Raw genomic sequence first — 25,630 nt, 5'->3', positions numbered from 1 at the left:
ACGGTATAGCAATCAACTCCATGTTCTCAGTGACCTCCTGAACAGCAGGGGGTAGGGACTGAATTCGGAGCTTTTTCTATTCCCCCAGTTCTCTAAAGGTTTGATATGCACCCTACACCTGGATGCCAGACAGTCCCAATACCTTTTCAATTCAAGAGGTCAACTGATTGGAAATACACAAAATGTAACCATGTTTTCACTCGTTCCAGCCATGGAAAATTACTCGCCCAGTCTCCCTGGAGAATCTCCCTCTGCCTCCTTCTCCCGGTCTCCATCTCTCCCTCCCAATCTGCCTCCCCCTCCACTCGCAAGGCAGTCACCAAGCACCAAGCACTTCCACTATTTTTCCTCCCCGGAAAGGTATTGACTGAGAAGTTATGCGGGCAAGTGAACTGCACTTCTTCCCAGGTGACATTCTGCCTTGTCAGAACTGGCAAGGAGCACAGTGAGTGGATGAACACAGAGGACATTATACTAAGTGAAATAAACCAGACACAAAAGGATAAATACAGCATCATTCCACTTACTTGAGGTCCCTAGAATAATATTTATAGAGACAGAAAGTAGAGCAGGGGTTGCCAGGGGCAGAGGGGAGAGGAGGATGAGGGAATGAGTGTTTAATGGGTACAGGGTTTCAGTTTTGCAAGAAGAAAAAGTTCTGGATATGGACCACCATGACAGTCAGACATCAATATGCCAGGGCTCCTGGGTGGCTCAGTCCGGTGTCCAGCTCCGGCTCAGGTCATGATCTTGTGGTTCGTGGGTTCAAGCCCTGTGTTGGGCTCTGTGCTGACAGCTCAGAGCCTAGAGTCTGCTTAGGATTCTGTGTCTCCCACTCTCTCTGCCCCTCTCTCTCTTAAAAAAAAAAAAATTATTAAAAAAAAGAGAAATGGCTGAAATGGTAACTTTTGAATGCTGTCTATTTTACCCGAATTAATAAACAGAGATTCCTGGCTGGCTTAGCCAGTGGAGTGTGCAACTCTAGATCTCAGGGTTGTGAGTTTAAGCACACATCTCTACATTGGGTGTAGAGATTACTTAAAAATAAGACCTTTAAAAAAAGAAAAGAGGAGCACGTGGGTGGTTCAGTCGCTTGAGCATCCAACTTCAGCTCAGGCCACGATCTCACGGTTTGTGGGTTTGGGCCCCGCATGGGGCTCTGCACTGGTGGTACGGAGCATGCTGGGGATTCTACTTCTCCCTCTCTCTCTTCTCCTGCCCCACTCGTGCTCTCTCTCTCTCAAATAAATAAACTTAAAAGAAAGAAGAATGCTAATAATTGTAAAAAATTGAAAACAACTAGTCACCAGCTGAAAAATGGTTCATTCTGATTCGTAAGTTCAACAGACCATATTGTGATACAGTTCACACTGATGGACCTGAAAAGTATCCAAGATATTACTGAGTGATGGCAGGTTTCAGAACAACATGAGTACCAAGTCTATTTGCTTAAGAACTATATTTGCATAAATGCGTACATACACAGAGAGAACTGAAGAAATGGTCACAGTGGGTACCCAGAATAAAGGGATTTTTGGACATTTTATTCTCATTTAAAAAAAGTCTCTATTATAGGGGTGCCTGGGTGGCTCAGTTGGTTAAGTGTCACAGTTTGTAAGTTCAAGCCCCACATCGGGCTGGCTGCTGTCAGCATGAAGCCCACTTTGGATCCTCCCCTCTCTCTCTGCCCCTCCCCTGCTCATGCTTTCTCTCTCTAAAAATAAATAAACTTAAAAAAAAAAGAATTAAAAAAAAATTTTTTTAACGTTTATTTATTTTTGAGACAGAGAGAGACAGAGCATGAACGAGGGAGGGTCAGAGAGAGGGAGACACAGAATCCAAAACAGGCTCCAGGCTCTGAGCTGTCAGCACAGAGCCCGACACGGGGCTCGAACCCACGAACCACAAGATCATGACCTGAGCTGAAGTCGGCCACTTAACCAACTGAGCCACCCAGGCGCCCCAAGAACTGTTTTTTTTTTTTTTTTTTTTTTTTTTAAAGCTCTGTATAGCTTTAAGTATCTGGATCGAATACAGTCTCAAGATACTTTCTTGACTACCTTTACCTCCAAGTAAAGCATTTCAAAAAGTGTTTTCCCAGAAATACTAGACCTGAGAAGCCCTGGAAAAAGGAGTCCCACAGTCAGTTGGGGAAACACTGCACACTCCTGGAGGTTAACAATCCAAACAAACATAGTTACCAATAAGTCTGGCACAAGAAAGTCCTTTTGTTTTTTCCCCTTTATTATCTAAACATATTATAATGGGAGATTTCAAAGATAAATCTAGTAAACAGGACAACGAACCTCCCTATGCCCATCACCAGTTTCAACAAATACCAACGTTTGGTCTTTCTTATTTTTTAAATTAATTTATTCTTGAAAAAAAAGAGTGGGGGAGGGCAGGGAGAGAGACAATCCCAAACAGGCTCCACACTGTCAGCGCAGAGCCTGACATGGAACTCAAACTCATGAACCGTGAGATCACGACCTGAGCCGAAACCAAGAGTCCGCTGCTCAACTGAATGACCCACCCAGGTGGCCTTGCCGTCATTTTATTCACAACTCTGCCTGGTTTACCTTCAGCACAGTCATTCCCAAACTTCTTTGACACCCTAACTCTTTCTTAGAATCCTGCACGAAAAACTCACAGGGCAAAGCTGACCTAAATGAAATGGATCTATCTTCTGAGCTCCCAGAACTTTTAGCTCAAACCAGAGCTCTCCCAAGATGTAAATCACATCCTCCATGAATTAAAATCCTACCAGGGCGCTTGGCTGGCTCAGTTGGTTAAGCTTCTGACTTTGGCTCAGGTCATGATCTCGCAGTTTGTGAGCTCAAGCCTCACGCCGGGTCTGTGCTGACAGCTCAGAGCCTGGAGCTTGCTTTGGATTCTGTGTGTCTCTCTCTCTGCCCCTCCCCTACTCATGCTCTCTCAAAAATAAACATTAAAAAAAAAAATTCTACCAAGTCACCTATTTCACTTTAAGTAGGAAGCATTTTGCAAAATCTATTCATTCAACTTTTCACCCTGCTTATGAGATGCTGGCTTCAAGGTAACCATCACCACAGCCCTGTTCTCAGGATTGTAGGTTCTAGAGCTTGACTTTGTCACTTCATCAGAACTGTACCCATGACTTTTGTTTGTTTGGAGTTTTGGGGGGGAGGGGGAGGTTCACCTTTTACCTTTTCAAAAAATTTAAAGTTTGTTTATTTTGAGAGAGAGAAAGTGTGCGCGATCAAGCATGAGTGGGGGAAGGGCAGAGAAAAAGGGAGAGAGAATCCCAAGCAGGCTCCGCGATGCAGACACTGACTTGGGGCTAGAATTCAGAACCGTGAGATCATGACCTGAGCTTAAATCAAGAGTTGGATGCTTAATTGACTGAGCCGCTCAGGCGCCCAGCTTTTTTATTTTTGAAATAATTCCAAGTTTACAGAAAAGTTACAAAAATAGAAGGAAATCCCATATACCTTTCACACAGATTCCCCCCCATTTGTTAACATTTGGACACATTTGCTTTATTATTCTATGTATGTGTATACTTACATACACAGTAGACATATATTGTCTACCTGAACTGTTTGAGAATAAGTTGCAGACACATTTACTTACTCCCAAATACTTCATGAGTATTTCTTAAAAACAGGGATTTTTTTTTTTAATGTTTATTTATTTTTGGGACAGTGTGAGTGGGGAAGGGGCAGAGTGGATCCAAAGCAGGCTCTGCACTGACAGCAGAGAGCCCGATGCAGCTTGAACTCACAAACCCTGAGATTGTGACCTGAGCCGAAGCCGGACACTCGACAGACTAAGCCACCCAGGTGCCCCAAGGATATTCATTTTTATGACCACAGTATAATGATCAAAATCGGGAAATTGATCTTGACATAATACTACTGCCTAACTCATAGACCTTATTCAAGTTTTGGGTGCCTGGGTGGCTCAGTCAGTTAAGTGTCCGGCTTCAGCTCAGGTCATGATCTCACGGTTCATGAGTTCAAGCCCTGTATCGGGCTCTCTGCTGTCAACACGGAGCCTGCTTTGGCTCTTCTGCTCCTCCCCCAACAACATTAAAAAAAAAAAGTAAGACCTATTTAAGTTTTGCCAATTGACCAAGTGTCCTTTATAAGACCACACACAAAGATTTTTTTTTCTGTTACAGGTTCCAATTCAGGATCACGTACTACATTTAGTGTTAAGCATCCTGAAGAAGCTACAAGAAAAATGTTTCTTGAATATATCATCTGTATAAATGCTATTTTTTTAAAATGGGGCCTAGGGGTGCCTTGGTGGCTCAGTCAAGTAAGTGTCTGACTTGGCTCAGGTCATGATCTGGCTGATTCACAAGTTCGAGCCCCATGTCGGGCTCTGCGCTGACAGCTCAGAGCCTGGAGCCTGCTTCAGATTGTGTGTCTCCCTCTCTCTCTCTCTGCCCCTCCCCCACTCATACCCTCTCAAAAATGAATAAACATTTAAAAACAAAAAACAAAAAAAAACGGGATGTGAGAGGCCAGGCCTGTTGAGGCACTGTATGAAGCTCTGCGGCTCCCTTGGCTGTCCTAGCACTAAGACAGAAGACACCCAAACCTAGTTAGGTCACCGCTTTCATTGCAGGACGCTTGAAGAGTAGGGGAAGGAACTCTCCAGAACAATTCCATTCTTCTATCCAAGGGATGTGCAGGCGTTCTCTCCTGTTGGAATTTTCAACTCATCATCAAATTTGTTTTAAAATGATGTAGGGACATGGGGCACTCAGGTGGCTCAGTTGGTTGAGTCTGACTTCGGCTCAGGTCACGATCTCGAGGTTCACGGGTTCGAGCCCCGCGTCAGGCTCTGTGCTGACAACTTGAAGCCTGGAGCCTGCTTCGGATTCTGTGTCTCCCTCTCTCTCTGTCCCTCCCTGGCTCGTGCTCTCTCTCTCTCTCTCAAAAACAAATAAACATTAAAAATGACGTAGGACAATGATACAACAAAAATATGGGCAGTCAGCCTGAGAAATGAGGTCAAGCTTAAAAGGAAGCAAGCAGGCAAGTGAGTACTTGAATTTAAAAACTGGAGGCAGGCCTTAGTATTCCACTCAGAGGAATCTGATGCTACTGGCCACCAGGGGTTGCATCTATCAGCTGGCAATCAGTATCTCTGAAGGCAACACTATCAGAGTATCAAAAACCTGGCTTCCCTAATGCTCTTTCTTGGTTTACCATCGAGAACCTATCAGGAATTCCAAGCATCAAGTGACATGTGCAGGACTGTTAAACATGTCTGGAGAAAGAACATTCAAATAACAGGAGAGGTGTTTTCTGTGGACTAGTGGATTCATAGTGAAACAGCCTGGGGCTTCTGCGTGGCTCAGTTAGTTAAGCGTCCGACTTCGGCTCAAGTCCTGATCTCATGGTTCATGGGTTTGGGCCCCGCGTCGGGCTCTGTGCTGACGGCTGGGAGCCTGGCACCTGCTTCGGATTCTGTGTCTCCCTCTCTCTCTGCCCCTCCCCTCCTCGTGCTCTCTCTCAAAAATAAATAAACATTAAAAAAAATTTCAAAGTGGAACGGCCCTCAGCGATCATTTTGTCCGGTGATTTTTCACCTTTCACTTTTGGAGCTTTCCCGTATATGATCGTACCTAGGACTGCAATATAGCTCACATATAGCCAAAATGCTGTGGTACAGAGGATCACGGGATTCTCTTAGGGCTCCACATAAAGCCGTGCAGACTCTCTAGGCCCCCTGCACCTTGGGCTACCACGGATTCGTGGTTCTATTCCAGCAGATGGCAGTAGCATCTTGAAGGAAGGGATGCCTTTTTAAAATCTGCACATGGGGCGCCTGGGTGGCTCAGTCGGTTAAGCGTCCGACTTCAGCTCAGGTCACGATCTCACGGTTCGTGAGTTCGAGCCCCGTGTCGGGCTCTGGGCTGATGGCTCAGAGCCTGGAGCCTGCTTCTGGTTCTGTGTCTCCCTCTCTCTCTGCCCCTCCCCCGTTCATGCTCTGTCTCTGTCTCAAAAATAAATAAACGTTAAAAAAAAAAAATTTAAAATCTGCACAAAGCCTCCCTATGTTGACCTTGACTATAGGGCCGGGCCCTGTCCACTCAACTCTAGGTCAGTGATCCCTGACCTGTTTCCTGTCATGATACATAGACAATAATGCCATCTGTAAAGCACAGGTAAGAGGGCAAGTGCAAATAACAACTGGCCTTGGGGGCTCCGCCCACCTCAGGCCCCACAGGCGGAGACCTGTGCCGACACACTGGCTGGGAAGCTACAGAGCACTGAAAACTGCTCATCTCATGACTAATCCCCGTCGTGTGTTTTTGCAGGGGTGGTGATCCTGAGGTTCAGAGAATGACCCACCCAAGGGCACAAAACCCAAAAGTGAATTCACCAAGTCTTCTGACACCTTCCCCAGAGTTCATTCTGTTGTATCCAGATGAAAAGACTTCAGTACTTTTCCATTTCTGCTAGATGAAACAAGGTCAGGTACATAATTCTGGAAAAGGAATGACAGAAAGAAAAACCTTCCTAGGTGAAGGTCAAGAAGACAAAATAGGGAGGAACATATACCATTCTATAGCTAGGCCTGTGCCTGACCATGTACACAGCTATGTACACAGCTCAGGGCAAAGGAAATTGGTCACATCAACCAGCAGTGGGTTTTTTAAAATCAAGCTTTATTACTTATTTTTTGGCACCATAGTCAACAATTCATAGAGTGTGTTACTTCAAGCCACTCAGGAGTACCAGGGAATACCCCCACTCCCCAAAACACATCCCCACACACAACAGGTGGTACAGAGGGGTATATCCCTGCCTCTGCACTACAAAAGACAGTGAGTTTTTTGTAAAACAAATCTCAATTCTTATCTGAACAGCCGGGTTCTGAATTTCTGTCGTGGCTTTATTCAGGCAAATCTATCATCATTCTTCATTCAGGACATGTAAACAATTATAAAGCAGTTCTCAGTTCCTCCCGAACACCTTCATTTAACCCCTGAATCATTGCCTGTAGATGCTTGGCTCTTGTATAGTGTTGCAAACCCATCTCAGCTCAACTTAATTCAAATACAGAAACAAACAAATAAACAAACAAACAAACAAACAAAACCCCACACCTGCTCTGGCTCCTGCACCCCTAGTCCTTCAGGGGGCAAAGTCCCAATTAAAAGGACAAACAGTGCTTCCTGTTCAATATAACATGTATCAACAGTCCTAATCCCGGATGCTAAACTATCTCTGATACAATTTGGGGCTTAATCCACGTCTGCATCAGGCATTTCCTCTGAATTTACGATTACTCCACAAGCTGAGAAAACAAAACCACCATAGCCCAGACTTTCATGTAAGCATTTGGGCCTCAACTATTAACCTGTACTCTGGGGAGGGGCAGCAGGGCGGGGGAGTAGGCGTGGGGGGCTTACTTCAGCTCAGAGGGAAATGGTTAAGGTACCACCTACTTTCTGAAAGACAGCAGAGACAAAGGAAATGAAGGAGGAGACCAAGAACTAAACACCTCACCATATTTGTAGAAGTGAGAAAAGCCGATTCCATTTACTCTGTCATGTGGATCCCTTAAGGACTGTCCAACCTACGAGAGACCTCCTAGATTCTGGGACCCCTGAACGATCTCCTCTCCTAGTCATGGGTACAAATATATAAAAGCACAGGTTGGTAGATTTCTAAATCTGATATGACTTCTCCCAAATGCAGCTGTTTTCAGTTGCTTTATTATTGTCCCTCTGCAACAGAACAGAGATGGTGGGCGCCGGGGTGCCATCAGGAACGCCAGAAGGAGGAGGTCAGAAAGCCCTTGGGGACAGGAATCTCCTTGCGCTGCAAACATTTCTGGTCAGGGAAAGATGGAGAAAACAATGATTTTCTGGTAACGTGCCTTCCCACAATTACCAGCTGGAAGCTTTGAGAGACAGCAAGCTTAAGTCCCACGGGACAGTGGTCAACACCGGGAAAAGACCAATGGCGGTGCAGAAGACTTCTGCTTCTGTATGAACTGCAGCAGAGGACAAGGGGAATGCTGCTGGTCATGCTGCCCCCGCCTCATTTCCCAGCGCCCGGCCTTGTCCTTCATGACCCCCGTATGCCCACTCGGGCTACTGGAAAGTGGAAGTCAGTGGGCTGTCTTGGCAGACCCACCAGAGGCTTCTATGGTGTCTGTCATACTTAACCTCTTTAAAGAGGGTTTCAGCACTGAGAAACAGGGGAGGAGTCTGGCTGAAAGTGCAGTCTCTTGTCATAGAGAAAAAGTGACCAAATTTCCCAGTTCCCCTGGCCAGACACTGAGAAAGGAACCAGGATGTTTTACAGGCCAGCCTGTAAAACATGTATCAGCGAGGGGCGCCTGGGTGGCTCAGTCAGTTAAGCAAGGTCATGATCTCGCGGTTCTGTGGGTTTGAGCCCCACGGCAGGCTCTGACAGCATGGAACCTGCTTAGGATTCTCTCTCCCTCTATCTCTGCCACTTCTGTGCTCATGCTCTCTCTCTCAAAAATAAATAAACTAAAAAAATCCCGCAAAACAAAAACATGTATCAGTGAGACCAGATTCATTAAGGATATTTTATTCATCCCTTAGGATAGCTTCCCCACAGGCAGTAGGGACAGTGACATCTAGGATGATGAAACAGCAACCCTTAAGGTTAAGGGGAATCCTGGACAAAAAAGTAGGGTTCAAAAAAAATAGGAAGAGACTGTAATCCGAGAGCATAGAGGTCCAGGACTTGTCAGAGACAGGCGCCTTCAAGGTCAACAACAGCTCGAAACATGTTGATCTAAGGACCTCTTACCTCTAAGAACTGCTTGAGGCGTATGAAGGAACCCATCTGTCCTGAGCTTGTGATGGCTTCAATCCTGCAGGAAGAGGAAGACAATATGCAAGTGACAGCTATGATTGCCCTGTCCCTTTTAGAGGAGTTAGGGGCACTGCCGATCTACGGGAAGCAGGAGAAGGGGGAGATCAAACGACTTGGGCAGAGGTCTTTTGGACCAAGGATGCGGTCATTCTTCCAAATGGTCTCAGCCTTCTTTTCAAACCAGGGGATAAAGGAGAGGATGTTCCTTTCCAAGATCTCTGTGAGCAGACAGGATAGATGCTGCCAAGGTCTCTCCCCCCCCCGAAATGCCAGTGTTGAGAGGAATGAGAAGGGCACCCAGAGGCGGACGCCATGACAGTCAAGCAAACTGGCCGACAGATCAGTTTCTCCAACTGATTAAGGGAGCTTCACTCTTTGGGTTTAATTCATGACCACATGTAATCACCATCCCTGATTAGCTGGGGGGAGTTTGGAAAACAGAGTTAAAGACATGTCAGGTATCTGAATCCAGAATCTTCCTAATTCATTTTTTCATTTAGCCAATAATGTTTAAGAAACTCTCACTAGAGTTCAAAAGCACTTACTCAAATATCAAAAAGAAGGATAGGAGAAGATGTCACACTTAATACAATGGTCTTTTTTTTTTTTTTGAGAGACAGACACAGAGTGAGAGAGGGGGAGGGGCAGAGAGTGAGGGACACAGAATCTGAAGCAGGCTCCAGGCTCTGAGCTGTCAGCACAGAGCCTGACGTGGGGCTCGAGCTCACGAGCTGGGCTGTGAGATCATGACCTGAGCCGAAGTCCGATGCTCAACTGACTGAGCCACCCAGGCGCCCCAATACAACTGTTTTTAACAGAGTCAAACCCAGAGGCACCCAAGGGTATTCGACACCATGGGTTTTACTCACTGAATCCCGTGGTGTCTGTTCAACAGGTCACATACCTGGGGAAGTAGTCCTCTTTGATGAGAAGTATCATCTTCCAGAACTGTACCTGGTACTGCTTCATGAGGGCATTCCCACACACCTCCAGGGGAAGACAGGCACCATCAGAGAAGAGAAGGCAAATTCACACTCACCCAAGAGACCCAAAGACCCATAAAGCACACCAGCCCTTTGCCTTTCCCTCCTACCAAGAGTTTCAGCCACAATGCCACTTAGCTAGCTAAGCAAGGGAACAAATGGAAAGACCCAACCTTCTTCTGAAGCATTTGTCTGTATAGGACAAAACCTCCGTGAAATAAGACAGCCAAGAAACCAGGTATTTTCACAAACCAGAGAATGTGAGTCTAACTTAATTGTTCTTCTTTGAGTCTACTGAATGGAAACCTTTCCAAAGGTGCGGTGTTCCTCCCAACCTTAGTAAGCAGGGCACCACCATGTTCTCAAATTTATTCATGGTCTCTGCTCACGTCCTGTGACTTCAGAAGCTCCAGGGTGACTGGAAGCATTTGGCATTATAGGCCGGATGGCCCACATCTGTTATGGTATGTGCCCTAAGCCTTTATCCTTTAAGAAATGTCTCCTGTCCACAGAAACCCTTACCCTCACTCTACAGTGGTGGCCCTTCATAGGCAGACAGGACCGTATAGAACCTTCTGGATGAAGGAGATATGTGGCCAAGTCTAGTTGATCATATTTGCTCTCCTGGGAATGAGGGATTACAAAAGTGAGCCGCCAGTTCCATTACACTAGGTGACCGCACTGAGGCAGAGGGCTATAGCCCAGGATGGCCACCTTCTCCACCGTGCAGAGATCTAGAGAAAACTGGCCTAAGGAGCAAGAATGAGCAGCCTACGGGAAGAGCACAAGAAGGACCGTGTGGCCCCAAAAGGACTCTTGGTACCTGGTGACATTCTAGTTCCTAGTTCCAGGCCCACATGAGAGTCAATCATACATCCTACCCTTGGTTCTGGGAGTCACTTCTCTATCCTTGAAACGAACATCCCTTTTTGCTGGTGCTGGGATGTATAGTTTTTTCTTTACAGTGAGAACACAACCACACAGAGAAGGAAAACACAGTGGGAAGAAAACCCAAAAGCCAGGTTTGTCTTTAGCACTTGGGAAAAAATGTGTACGACTGGATCCTAATGCTGTTCACCGATAGCCTATTTACATACTGCTTCCCGATTCACGCCACGCAGTGGCACAAGGCTGCTTCAACCACTGTCCCCCCTCTCGTGTGATAACTGCATTACATACCTCCAAGAAGTCAAAGAGGAGAGTGGCTGTCACATCTGACAGGGGCTCCATATTTAAGATTTGTGCCAACCAGCGCCAGCCATGATTTAAGCCGTGAGGGTGAATCTGGGAGCGAAGACACTTGGTCATGATTTGCTCTCCTTGTATCCGGAGATCTAAACTCCCAAGGTTATCATCCAGCCATTTCTAAGTGACATGAACCCCCAGATCATCTCAATCAAGCACAGGCCGCAGGGCAGACACAGCACACGCCGAACAAATTCTGTTTTCAAATGTCCCAACACACCGGAACCCACACATTGCCTACAGGATCCCTTCAGTCCACATCTGACAGTTCTGGTTTCAGGGAGTCCGCTGACCAAAAGTTATCCATACAGATGTTTTATTTATTATTCTTGGGACCTTTAGCACAGAACGTGGGACACAGCAGGTACACAATAAAAACTTGGATTCAATCAACTTACATTCCCTTCTCTTAGGTCTCTGAGTACATTAACTTCTCCATCTCTAATCTGTATCCTTTGAGAAAAGCACTAGGCTGGCAAGTCAAAGACCTGCACCCCAGCCGTGGCTTTGTCACTGACTATGTCACTATAGCTCGCTGGGACTCCATCTGCTCATCTGTGATGTGAGGCACCAACCAGGTCTAAAATGACAGTGACGGGGCGCCTGGCTGACTCAGTCGGTAGAGCGAGCGACCCTTTTTTTGTTTGTTTGTTTGTTTATTTACTTTTGGGGGGGCCTGGCTGGCTCGTCAGAAGAGCATGTGACTCTTGATCTCAGGGTCGTGAGTTTGAGCCCCACATTGGATGTAAAGATTATTTAAAATAAATATGACTTTTAAAAAAGTGTTTATTTTTGAGAGAGACAGAGCGTGAACAGGGGACGGAGAGGGGCAGAGAGGGAGACACAGAATCGGAAGCAGGCTCCAGGCTCCGAGCTGTCAGCACAGAGCCTGAAATGGGCTTGAACTCATGAACCATGAGATCATGACCAGAGCTGAAGTCAGAGGTTTAACCAACTGAGCCACCCAGGTGCCCCAGAGCGAGCAACTCTTGATCTCAGGGTTGTGAGTTCAAGCCCCACGTTGGGCCTAAAGCTTACTTAGAAATAAATAAATAATAAAATGACACTGTGTCATTTTTATTTTTATTTTGAGAGACAGCACGAGTGGGGAAGAGGGACAGAGACAGAGAGAGAATCTGGAGCAGACTCTGCACTGAGCGTGGAGCCAAACGTGGGGCTCGATCTCACAACCCGTGGATCACAACCCGAGCCGAAATCAAGAGTCAGACACTCAACCGACTGAGGCACCCAGGTGCCCTGACACTGTCATTTAGACTCACTCCATCTAATAGAATCTTCTATAGAACCTTAATGAATGGTTTACAACAGACTCTCATCTCACAGACCCTCTTATAAACTCAGTTCTTTAAAGCCTCAGCTGACTCAATCACTGAACAAAAGGTTCTGATAGTCCAAAACTTCCTAATAGTTAACATCAACTTCTCTAGAACATACCTAGGGAGCGACAATACATCATCATGTAACCAGACTGCCCGCTTGGCAAGAAGGGCAACAGTCCCTGTGGACAGAATACACGAATATAGTCTGGCCTTTCTCTTGAGAGCAAGTCTTTTCTACCACCTGTTGTCGGCCTCCATACGGCCACCGGAGCTGGATGATGGCGGCGTAGAGTCGGATCATCCCAGACATGCGCTTTAGAAAGTTGTCCTGCTGTTCCACTTTGGAGTCCTTCACTTGGTAGCCAAGCGTCCTGTGTGGGAAGAAAAAATTCAATGTGACAAGGCCAAAGTGAGGGTGACAAATCACTTATTTTTTATGGCTCAAAGAAACAATCTAGTACTATTACATTTAGCATTATTATTAGTATTGTTACTTTAAATATTTATTTATTTTGAGGGTAGGGAGGGGCAGAGAGAGAGGGAGAGAGAATCCCAACTAGGCTCCATGCTGTCAGCACAAAACCTGACACAGGGCTCAATCCCACAAGCTACAAGATCATGACCTGAACCGAAATTAAGAGACGGTTAATTTTGGGGGCGCCTGGGTGACTCAGTGGGTTAAGCATCCGACTTGGGCTCAGGTCATCTCACAGCTCATGGGTTCGAGCCCAACATCGGGCTCTGTGCTGACAGCTCAGAGCCTGAAGCCTCATGCTCTCTCTCTCTCAAAAATAAACATTAAAAAAAAATTTTTAAAAAGAGTTGGACACTCAACCAACTGAACCACCCAGGTGCCCCTTATATTATTATTTTTTTTAAGTAAGCCCTAGGGCCCAATGTGGGGCTGGAAATCACAACCCCGAGATCAAGAGTCGCAGCCTCTACCCACTGAGGCAGCCAGGCACCCATTTTTAGCATTATTCTTCTTATATGATTACATATCATTACCTCTGCAGAAAACTTTGTTTGCAAAGCACACACATCCACAATCACATCTGTGCATCATCACATAAGCCTTGTGAGGTAAACTCACAAATTTTTTTTTAACATTCTGTTTTTAAGCATTGTCTGCACCAATGTGGGGCTCGAGTTCACAGCCCCAAGATCAAGAGTTGCACACTCTCCTGAAGGAGCCAGCCAGGAGCCCCAAACTCACAGGATTGATGGATGTTATGACCCCCGTTTGCAAATATGTAAAATGATGCTCAAAGAGCTTACATGACTGCCCCACTTTGCAAATGTATTAAATGATGAAGCAGGGCCAAATTCTAAGACCCCTCCCGCCCCCTAATTCTAGATCCAATATTCTTTTCCTTAAACTATATTGACTATTGCAGCTGAATCCACAAATTCCCAAAGCAGCGAGTTTGCATGAAAGACACTGGATTCTCTGACAGAAAGTCAAGGTACATATAGGAGTTGTGAAGGGAGGGAGAGCAAACCCCAGTTCTCTCTGTATTTTATTCAGACCCCGGGGAGAGTGAGTGAGGAGAAAAACTACCTCACCTCTGGTAGTCTTCCAAAGCCATTCCCTCCTTGAAAGGTGGGTAGAAGGGAACTGAGTAGGGACACTTCCTGTGGAGATGTGCAAGAATGAGGTCGCCCACTCTGGGGTGGAGCTCCCAGATCCCAGACGCCACAACCGCAATGGGGAATGCCGCTTCGTGGTGAGAGGCCACCTCCTCCTCTCCTTGTTTCTGCGGGAGCAGAGACGGGACCCCTTGGTTACTCTGGAGAGAAGCAGAAGGGCTGCACACAGGCCCATCCCCATACCTCTGGTTACAAAGTTTCTCACCACAAACTTCTCTGCCAGCTTGTACTGGACAAAATCCAGGCCCTGTGGGTTAAGTGTGACGGACACAGAGCGCCCGCCAGACTGAACTGGTTTTCCGGAGAGCAGGTTGTGGATCTTGTCAAAGATCTCCTTCAGCTTTGAGCCTGGGTATGACAGAGATAAAGTCAATTAAAAGATTCAACTGCAGGCCACGCTGCTTCTCATCACTGCAGTAAGAAAGCCTCTATGAAAACCCAGCCGGGCAGCCCAACACAAAGTCAGAGTCTAACGTCAAAATACTGTTGCAGAAAAGTACACAAGCAGGTGTAGATTGTCCCGGATGCAGGAGTACAGAAGGCATGGTACTATTTCAAAGGAATTCCTTATTTGGGAATGAGCAAATTCTGAAATCGACATACCAGAGAGATAAACAGGATGGACATAGCTGTTAAATGGCCACAGATCCCGTGGGCTACAGCTGGCGTCCCTAAAGTAGTCATTTGCATCTCTAGGAAAACCGTTCTAAAGGCTCTTCCCAGCTCTCAGTGACTACCCCCTCCTCTGGGACCTGCCCTCCATCCTCAGATGCACAGAAGTGGGCTCCTGGCGGCTATATTTGTATTCCGGATCCTGTAAGCCCCAAGCCCACACTGGCTACAGTTTGATTAGGAGTAGACCAGCTGAGCCAATCAGCCAGCTCACAGAGTCATGTCCTGGAGGTGGCTGGCCCTGCAACACACACGCTCATGAACACCGGGGACTTGCATCTGCCAAGTGGACCAAAGACCAGTGGTCTACCTAATAAGAGATGTACAGAAGGAAAATGAAAGAAAAGGGTCTGAAGGTTTCTAGCTCCTGAGACCTAGCCCCATTCCTGCCAGTAGATTCTGAGAAACACTCCTTTATCTTTAGATTAAATGTCTTTTTCTTTTTTGGCCTATGCAGATCTGAACTGGTCTCCATTACTCAAAACTTAACGAGCTATCAAAATAGTAGCACCCACTCCTGCTAAGTCATACTTCAGTACTAGTTTACTGATGGTTTCAAAGGACCCCACTGGCCAAATTCCCTGTCAATTCCTTCCTCCATGCCTCTCCACCCCAACCCTAGGGCTGGCATGGCCTCCTACATCCCATATGCCACACCAGCACCAAAGAGATTAAATTCTGCTCCGAATCTAACCACTGCCTTTAAAGAGGCAGGAATTGGGGCGCCTGGGTGGCACAGTCGGTTAAGCGTCCGACTTCAGCCAGGTCACGATCTCGCGGTCCGGGAGTTCGAGCCCCGCGTCAGGCTCTGGGCTGATGGCTCAGAGCCTGGAGCCTGTTTCCGATTCTGTGTCTCCCTCTCTCTCTGCCCCTCCCCCGTTCATGCTCTGTCTCTCTCTGTCCCAAAAATAAATAAACGTTGAAAAAAAAAATTAAAAAAAAAATAATAAAAAAATAAAGAGGCAGGAATGAGATCATTTCTTTCCCAGTCATTCAGCATGTACTGAGCACTAACTCTAGAGCAACTCTGCATCTGGCTCTTCAAAGACTCACAGTGATGGTGCAGACAAAGGGAACATAGTCAAGAAATATCCAGAAAAGTGAAGACCAGCAAAACTAGAGCCTGATCGGATGTGGAGAATGAAACAGAGAGAGCAGTCAGGGGGAGGACTCCCACGGTTTCAGCCAAGGTGCCGGAGTTGCCAGTGGTGCTCTGGTTCCTGAGAGCAAACAGGGGAAAAGGAGGCATAAAGGAGGATGGGGAGTTGATGTCTGCATACCCTGAACGTGGGGTAGGAGAGAGACACTGGCAGACGTCCCCCAGGGGCCAGAGCGAGGGGTTCTGAAGCTCTTAGGAAAGAGAGCACCAGAGGGACACTGGGGAGCCACCCACACAGAGACAGCATCTGAAGCCCTGAGGGTAAGTGGACTGGGAACCAAGGGTGACAGCAGACTCCTGGGAAGCACCTCCAGTTAGGGATTAGGGTGGGGACAGGAGACTGAGGAGCCCACAAAGGAGAAAGGGAGGTGGCAGGAGAACCTGGAAATTCATGTTGCCATGGAAGCCAAAGGAACAGAGTTCGTAGAGAAGGGAATAATCACCAGGACCAAAGAGAAACCTGAGGAAGGCTAGAAAAGACAGATCTTGAACCAAAGGAAACATACTTTAGGATGTGAGTAACTCAGCATGTTTAAAAGAAAAGGAGCCTGTAAAAGGGAGTAATTTTGCAGAAACCAGGAGATTAGGTGATAAGCGATGAGGCAAGTCTTGAAGGGGATGGGAGAGCAGGGAACAAAGGCAGAGGCAGAAGGGGAAGCGTGCACGGACAATGACTCCTTCCACATGCAAACACAGACTCAGAGGCAGGGGTACATGTGTGTATGCTTGGAAAAGGCTGGCATCTGAGTGTCGCATCTGCTGGATTTTCCCGCTGAAGGAGGAAGCAAAGTGGTCTGTGGTTGGCTGAGGGGTCAGGACTGGGGACAACCCTAAGGACAGCAGTGAAGGGGAGGTAAGGCTGTCAGGTCAACCTCGCCCCTGTTGCTTTGCCAGCAAAGGAAACAGCACTTTAAAGCCCAGAGGTGATATACGGTTATTGATTTATACCTTGTCCTGATCCAGAGAGAACCAGCAGGGTGATAAATAAGTTCCATCACAAGGCCTCTTGTGGGCAGGAATTATAACTTTTCTACGCTTTCCCAGCAACAAGTGAATTAGGGCAAGCGGGACCCATGCTAAGTCAGAGCAGCTTTTCAGCTGTTCGTGCTCCCCAGCCACTGGGCAGCATGGCCTGCAACTTGGAGGCTTCCACATCTTGAGCTCTACAAAAACGAACCTCTGCTTCTGAACGAAGAGGAAAAAAGGGACTTCCCCCTGTCTGGTTCTCACTCTCTAAAGCTCAGTCTCTGGAGAGAAAAGGAATATGTTCTAAAGTATGAAGGCAGGTTTAGGGGAGCCTGGGTGGCCCAGTCAGTTAAGTGTATGACTTCAGCTCAAGTCATGATCTCACAGCTTGTGTGTTTGAACGCCATGTCGGGCTCTGTGCTAACAGCTCAGAGCCTGGAGCTGCTTTTGATTCTGTGTGTGTGTCTCTCTCTCTGCCCCTTCCCTGCTCACACCCTGTCTCTCCTTCTCTCAAAATTAAACATGAAAAAAAAAATATTCAGGCAAGTTTCGAGCTTGGATAAGCTAATGGCTCATGTTGTAGAACAAAAGCAAAGAATGTATGTACATCCTAGGCTCCCTGAGTGATGTTTTCAGCAGTAACTTTTTTTTTCTAAATATGGATTCTTGTGATATATTTTTTTAATGTTTACTTTATTTGAGAGAGTGAGAGTGCAAGCAGGGGAGGGGCAGAGAGAGGGAGACAGAAGATCTGAAGCAGGCTCTGTGCTGACAGCAGAGAGCCCAATGTGGGGCTCGAACTCCCAAACTGGGAGATCATGATGTGAGCCGAAATCAAGAGTCAGACCCCAACTGACTGAGCCACCTAGGCGCCCCTTCAACAGTAACTTTCAACTTCAGGTAAGACCCTTCTTAAATAATTTACTGTTGATATACAGCTTATTTATAAATCAAGTCAACAAACACGTAATGATCGCCTTCTACATGTTGAAGAGGAAACAAAAGAGAGTAAGACATAACTTATACGTGCCTGACCCAACGTCATGTCATTTGTTGGAACAGACTCTGTCTACGGGAACCTTACGGATGAGTAGATGTGGAGTCGTACAAAATAACAAAGTGAAGCGAAGGGCCATGTTCTGAACTCCTCTGACCAACCTGCAATGGTGGAGATTTGGCTCACTGGGATGGTGGCAGCTTTCTGGAGGTCCATCTTTACCTTTTTGGCCTGCCAGGAGAGAACAGTGAGAGGGCAAATAGTGTCCGGAAGAGTTGAGTAGATGACAGCAGCATTAGGGAAGGTGACGTGCTAGCAACATTCCTCTGGGACACGGGGCTGTTCAGAGCACTCCCGGGCCCAGACAACTCGCAACTTACAGCCCTCCGTACCTGACTGTCTTTGCTGTTGGTCAGCTCCTCAAAGGCCAACACGCACTGACTGGAAACATCCTGCAGCTGGTGGTACCACCGCATTGTACTGTCTTGTACCTTTACTTGGAGGTCTGAGGAAGAGAAGAGAGGCTCTCGTAATCGTACTCACTGAACACTTCACGTGAGCCAGGCACTGTTCTAATCAGCTGATATAGGTATTAATGGCTTTCAAGGACCCTAGGAAGTAGATACCATCATTATCTTCACTTTCTACATGAGGAAATAGGCATAGAAAGGTCAATTTGCCAAAGTCGCATTGCCAGGAAGTAGAAAAACCACATTCCCATGGACCTGGCTCTAAAGCCAGCATTCTCAACCATTATGCTCGACTGATTCTCTTACATATGCAGTGAACATACACTGCGTAATATTTATTTTAAAAAGTCAGAGCAGCAAAACCTGGGATGATACATCTACTAGAATTATACAGAATTTCAAATCCTCGTGGCAAGTGCTGGAAGTCAGGCTCCGCATCAACCAAACTGAACGTAATTCAGTAAACGTACAGAGTTTTACATTATGTTAACAGTTCCGGTAAATTGTCCCGAAGCTTAACACGATTTTCAAACATATTCTTGTCTCCTTTCACATTCTGGGCTAAAGGACCGTATCCACGCCAACACCCACCTTCATTCTGTTTCCCTCCTGGGCCCTGGCTGGGAGCTGGGGTCTCTCTGTGGACCTCTGGCCCCTGCTGCATGTGTGAGTCTTGCCGCTTTACCTGGGCCTCCAAATCCTGCTTCCTCTTGTCCTCACAGGCCCTGGCGATCTCCTGCTGCAAGCTTGTAAGGAGGTCCCGCATTTCCTGCAGGGCTCTCTCAGCCACAGCCTGGTCCTCTGCTGTGGGAAAGCCGTTCTGTCAGGGTGACAGAGACAGAGCTTAGCGTCTATTCCCCAGGCACCTGTGAAGCTGAATCACAGCTCACACAATACATTGCTAAATTGGAACTGTTGCACCCAATGGAGTACCCACATTCAACATGCTGATACCTACTGCGTTCCTGTCCTCTTAAAGGTAATACTGATTAACTATCACATCCACAGAGTATGGATTTTTCCATGCTCTCACCAACAATGCTGGGATAATTCTTTAAAAGCTTGTGACAACAGTCTAGATGAAAATGATACCATGCTGGGGCACCTGGGTGGCTCAGTTAGTTAAGCGTCCGACTTCGGCTCAGGTCATGATCTCGAGGTTTGTGAGTTCAAGCCCCACGTCAGGCTCTGTGCTAACGCTCAGAGCCTGGAGCCTGCTTCGGATTCTGTGTCTCCCTCTCTCTCTGCCCCTCCCCTGCTCATGCTCTGTCTCTCAAAAATAAATACACGTTAAAAAAAATTTTAATAGCTCGGAGCTTTTTACTCTTGGCTTTCTAGGTAGACAATCATATTGTTATCAAATTACATTTCCTCAAGTATTTCTCCTTTGTCTTATTACATTTTATTGGCTAAAACACGTTAACGACATCAGCAATTTGTTACTATTGTAGCAACATGGTACATTTTTATCTCTTTCCCAATTTTAATGTCATGTCTAAAACGTAGTCTATGTTTTTAATGTTGTTTTGAGAGAGTGAGAGAGACAGAGACAAAGAGAGAATCTCAAGCAGCCTCCACGCTCAGCAAGGAGCCCAAGATCACGACCTGAGTCCATATCAATAAGACATTCAACTGACTGAGCCTCCCAGGTGTCCCTAAAATGTAGTCTTAAATGGACACATAATCTATCATGTTCATGAGAAACATTTTTTTTTAAGTTTATTTTGAGAGAGACAGAGACAGCACAAGTGGGGAGGGGCAGAGAGTGAGGGGGAGAGAATCCCAAACAGGCTCTGTGCTGCCAGTGCAGTGTGATGTGGGGCTCAAACTCACAAAACTATGAGATCATGACCTAAGCCGAAACCAAGAGTTGGATGCTCAACTGACTGAGCCACTCAGGCACCCTGGGAACACATTTTAGTTTTTAATTTACTATTATTTTTTAATAGGAAAGGATGTAGAATTTCAGCATATACTTTTACAACATCTAACAAGACAAACATATGACTTCGCTCCATTAACCTATTAGTGAAATTAAGTTCATGAAAAGACTTCATAACAATTGATCCAGCTTTTCATTATCCTTAGAATAATACCTCTTTGGTTATAGCACATTATTGTTTTGAGGCACTGATAAATTTGACTTATCATTATTTATTTATTCATAAATGTTTATTATTTATTTTTGAGAAAGAGAGAGACAGAGCATGAGCGGGGAAGGGCAGAGATAGAGACACACACACCGAATCCGAAGCAGGCCCCAGGCTCTGAGCTGTCAGCACAGAGCCCGATGTGGAGCTCGAACCCATGAGCAGCGAGATCATGACCTGAGCTGAAGTCGGACGCTTAACCAACTGAGCCACCCAGACGTCCCTACTCATCTTTTATTTAGAATTTCTGCTCATAAATGAGAATGCATATAAGCCGGAGTGACGTTCCCATTTCTTTCAGTGTGCTATTTTGTTAGAATATGACCACCAGAATCGTAAGACGAATCGAGAAGTGCTGCCATCATTTTGTATATTGCCCTACAAATGTGTTTTGTAGTTTTGCCTGTTAAATCAACGAGGCCTCCCAATTTATTAATTAAATAAATTAATTAACTACTGTGTACATCTATGTATGTAGGCAGGTGGGTCAGCAGACTCCATGTTCAACGTGGGGCCCAAACTCACAATCCCAGGATCAAGAGTTGGATGCTCCACTGACGGAGCCAGCCAGGCACCCCTTCATTTATTTCTAAAGATTTTATTTTTAAGTAATCTCTGCACCCAACGTGGGGCTTGACCTCATGAACCGTGAGATCATGACCTGAGCCGAAATCAAGAGTCAGACACTTAACCAACTAGACCCTCCACTGACTTTTTAAAACAAAAACTTGAAAAAAAAAACAAAACACGTGAATTGGTACAACTTTTGGGTAAGAGTCAAGAACCTTAAAATTATTTCAGTAATTCCTTTTCTAAAAATTTATCTCAAAGAAATACAAATAAGACGTATATAGAATGGTATTACTATAGTGCTATGCATGGTAGTGAAAACCCAGAAACTTAAATGTTCAACATTAAGCATGTCTTTTTCTATTGTTTTTTGGTATTATTACATGTGGGAAGTATCCAATTCCAAGTGTTCATCAAATACTGAATATCTGCCATGTGTTGTGGCAATACTTGGCACTTTTTAACACTGCTTTAACTAAAAACATCAGGGGCACCTGGATGCCTCAGTTGATTAAGCGTCCGACTTAGGCTCAGGTCATGATCTCCCGGTTAGTGGGTTCAGGCCCTGCATCGGGCTCTGTGCTGACAGTTCGGAGCTTGGAGCCTGCTTCAGATTCTGTGTCTCCTTCTCTCTCTGCATCCCCGCCCCCCCCCCCCGCCCCCCCCCCCCCCCGCCCTGCCTCTCTTAAAAGTAAATACACATTACAAACATTCTTTAAAAAAACAAAAACAAACATCAAAATATTTTTAGTGATTGTAGTAATTATGTGTTCAAAATACAATGTTAACTGGAAAAAACTATATACATTGTTGTAAGGTTTCAATTTTTACCATAGCACACCAGGTGTTCAACAAAATATTACTGAATGAACTAAAGTATTTTGCAATCAGAATAAACAATTATTTGTTTAACCTAAGATAAGAAACTCTGGATGTATAAAAGTCCACTTTGGGGTAAGGGTAACCCCCCACATGCACACTCCTTGTCAGGGAAGAAAGAGAAAACGCTAATGGTGATTATTATCTCTAACAAATGATCTTGCTATTTTCTACAGTAAGCAAGCATTGTTTTTTTTTTCCAGGCACTCCTTTTAAATCAGAAACCAAATCTGCACTAAGACTGTCCATTTCCGAGCCAGAAGACCAGGTCGCTCCGAAGCTCGCTCACCTCAGAAGTGGCCCGGATGATCCCCGAGACGAGGCCGCACAGTTGGTTGCCCCGGGTCCGGAAGGCGGACAGGTCCACCTTCAGCACATCTTTATGCTGCTCAGAGGCGTCCAGCTGCTGGTTGAGGTGCAGCACCTCCTCCTGCAGGCCATAGAGGCCCCGCAGGCGGACCTGGCCCTCTTCCTTCCGCAGCCGCTCCTGCTCCACCTGCTTCAGGCGCTGCTGCTCAGCCTCCCTCAGCTTCAGGTTGAGAATCTGCAGGAGAGGTTGTCCGGTTACCTCCCAGGGGCGCCGGGCCTTCTGTTTCTACATTCCCCAAGCCCCGGGTGGGCTACATATTTTACAGATGGGCCCCCCCTCCCCCCAGCAGGTAAAGAGAGTCACAGGGAGGCAAGACCCGGGTTAGAGCCACACCAGGACGCACCCACAAGAAGTCTCCCAGGCTCTGACCTTTGCTCTGTGACGATGCTCAGCTTTTAGCTTCTCTTGGTGCCCCAGGGCTTCTCTGGAGCTGCAGGAAGAATGGCAGGAACATCAGGGATGCTTCCTGAAACTGTCTCACCTTACCTCTCCTAAAAGCCTCCCTCTCCTTGCGACACCTTGGTTACCTCTCCAAGGATGGGCATTTTTCTAGGTTATGAGCTTCACTGGCTATTTTATTTCGATATTTAAAGGCTCAGTAGGTCAACTCTTTCCCTTGGGGTCTCATGCTGGGACAGAGGTCGGGCTGAGCACACGGACGTTTCCCACTCACCTCTTCTCCATCACTTCCCGTAAGTCCTGGAATTCTTTATGATGTTTCAGTTCCTTCCGTTCATCAAAGCGCTTCAGTTGTTCAGATGCCATCTCAGAGAGGGCTCGCACCTCCTCTCCTGCTCCTCTTGCCACTGCCTCAGGCCCTCCTGAAAAGAATCAGCACCTGCTCTCTGCAACTCTGTCGGCACCTTGCTCATTTACCCGTGCGGAACATCCTCCCGTCTGTCCTTAATTCCATCAGAGATACTCAAGGGCATGGAACCAGCTGCTTAGTTCGCAGAAACCATGCTCAAGTCGCCTCTCCTCTCCGAGTGGATGTTTACACCTGGCTGTTTTGGAAAGTTCTCCCAATTTGCCCCTTGCGACTCATGTCACTCCAGTATCAGCTAGGAATGGACAGGTATTTACCATCGTGGTGTCAAAGAGCCCCGTGCTTTTAAGCCTCCATCCTGTGTACTCTGATTTTAGAGTAATCAACAGAAATACTCATTCTAATTCCATAAACATGCTATACACATTCCTATCTACTCCTTTCCTCACCTTATCATCTCTGCCTACATTTCCTCCCCCACCTCCACTTAGGAAAGTCCCCTTCCTAGATTCCTAAAGGTATTCCATTTACTATTCATGAGAGTATTCTCATTTGGTCTTTAAGAGTGATGTGACATTTTAACTACTAAAATTTAAAGGGTATATATCCTTTGGCACTGGTTTATTTTTAAGAATTTATCCCAAGGAAATACTGAACGTGTGTGCAAAGATGTATGAACAAGGATGCTCACTGCAGTCCTGTCGATGATGGCAGTAAATTTAAAACAATTTACATTAACTGGGGATTGACTACACATATTATAGTAGGTCAGACTAGAGAACACTCTGCAGCCTTTGAAGAGGACAAGATGCTATATATACTAGCATGAAGATACGGCAAAGTACATTGTTAGGATGTCACATTATTCTATTTTAAAGCTTCCAAGGGTGCCTGGGTGGCGCAGTCGGTTAAGCGTCCGACTTCAGCCAGGTCACGATCTTGCGGTCCGTGAATTCGAGCCCCGCGTCAGGCTCTGGGCTGATGGTTCAGAGCCTGGAGCCTGTTTCCGATTCTGTGTCTCCCTCTCTCTGCCCTCCCCCCGTTCATGCTCTGTCTCTGTCCCAAAAATAAATAAACGTTGAAAAAAAAAATTTTTTAAAGTTTCCAGTGCAAGAAGGCAAAGTGAACACAGCATCTATAACCTCTCCTCCGAGACTCCGTTTAAATATGAGTTGGGAAGGGAAAAAGGACTCAACAGCAGAACGTGCATGGGATTGTCAGCAGGGAAAAATTTTCACCATGCTTCTGGAACACAACATTTCTGTGGAGGAGTGTGAACTGACAGCAGAGCTGAGCAAACGTGAGGGTGCGTGCAAACACAAGCAGACTACGTCTCTCAGGGAGAGAACCAAGCTACAGAACCTCAAAGAGGCTCAGGACTGGGCAATGCCAGATCTAAAACCAGGTGGGGTTCACGGGGCTGAAAACAGAGATATCAGCTGAATGTTTTCAGACGCAACAGTCAACTCAACTCTCCACCCACCCCCAACCCCCCACCCCCCGCCTCCTCCCAAATCATGAGATCAGAACAGTCGGTAGCCAGGCATGTGTGCTGTAATGATTTTTTAAAAAACATCTTTTCGGGGCGCCTGGGTGGCTCCATCGGTTAAGTGTCCGACTTTGGCTCAGGTCACGATCTCACGATTCATGAGTTGCGCATCAAGCTGTCTGCTGTCAGCACATAGCCCACTTTGGATCCTCTGTCCTCTTCTCTCTCTGTTCCTCCCCAACTTTCACTCTCTCTCAAAATAAACACTGAAAACCTCTTTTCATGTGCTTCTTTGTACCTTTGGTAAAGTATCTGTTTTTTGCCCATTCTGTACTGGATTTGTTTTTACTGTTGTGTACTGTGTAATGATTTAAAAAAAGAGATCTGCACAGGGGCACGTGGGTGGCTCAATCCATGAAGCGTCCGACTCTTGACCTCAGATCAGGTCATGATCTGACAGTTAGTGCGTTCCAGCCTGCATCAGGCTCCATGCTGACAGAGTGGTGCCTGCTTGGGATTTTCTCTCTCCCTCTCCCTGCTTGCATGCTCTCTCTTTCTCAAAATAAATAAATAAACTTAAAAAAAAGAGAGAGATCTGCACATTCTCTGACCCTCCCATCTCCTCCACTTCAACCTGAGCAGCCCCTCATGACTGCCTTGGCTAAGAGAATGTGGAAAAGAGAAATAATGTTACATGATTCCTGAGACTAGGCCACGCAGCTCGCAGCTCGGGCAGTATCTCTTACAATGCTTGCTCTTGGAACCCGACCTCTGTGCTAGGAGGAAGCTCCGCCACATGGAGAGGGCAGATGTTCCAGCTAAGTAACTGCAACAGCTACACAGGTCAGTGAGGAAGCCTCTGGAAGAATTCCAGACCTTGTCACTGCAGCCACAGAGACCCCAAGTGAGAACTACCTAGTTGAGCAGGTTGACCTCCAGAAACACAAAGGACAGGAACGAAATGTCAGTTGTGGCTGTAAGCCACAAGTTTGGGGGCGATTTATTACACAATCATGCATACATACTCCCAGCCAAAAAAACAGAGAGTTCTTCCCTACAAGAAAAT

General features: G+C 46.3%; 1 protein-coding gene across 1 annotated transcript in view; it reads right to left on the bottom strand.

Annotated features, from left to right (window-relative positions):
• Positions 1–6,646: 6,646 nt before the first annotated feature.
• The window catches only part of GLE1 (GLE1 RNA export mediator), a 31,498-nt gene continuing 12,514 nt past the window's right edge, over positions 6,647–25,630 (bottom strand). The window contains 14 exon segments of the mRNA XM_025926801.2: positions 6,647–7,838; positions 8,793–8,856; positions 9,763–9,845; positions 11,021–11,125; positions 12,668–12,797; positions 13,993–14,183; positions 14,282–14,424; positions 18,032–18,101; positions 18,263–18,375; positions 18,932–19,160; positions 22,229–22,483; positions 22,679–22,739; positions 22,983–23,091; positions 23,094–23,130. Of these exon segments, the coding sequence (XP_025782586.2) occupies positions 7,770–7,838; positions 8,793–8,856; positions 9,763–9,845; positions 11,021–11,125; positions 12,668–12,797; positions 13,993–14,183; positions 14,282–14,424; positions 18,032–18,101; positions 18,263–18,375; positions 18,932–19,160; positions 22,229–22,483; positions 22,679–22,739; positions 22,983–23,091; positions 23,094–23,130 (1,659 nt within the window). The 3' untranslated portion in view covers positions 6,647–7,769.

The sequence above is a fragment of the Puma concolor genome, chromosome D4 (genome assembly GCF_028749965.1).
Source record: "Puma concolor isolate L17-30 chromosome D4, mPumCon1.1.hap2, whole genome shotgun sequence".
In the NCBI taxonomy this organism is placed as follows: domain Eukaryota; kingdom Metazoa; phylum Chordata; class Mammalia; order Carnivora; family Felidae; genus Puma; species Puma concolor.
Note: the sequence above shows the minus strand (reverse complement) of the source record. Positions and strands in the feature narration are given on the sequence as shown.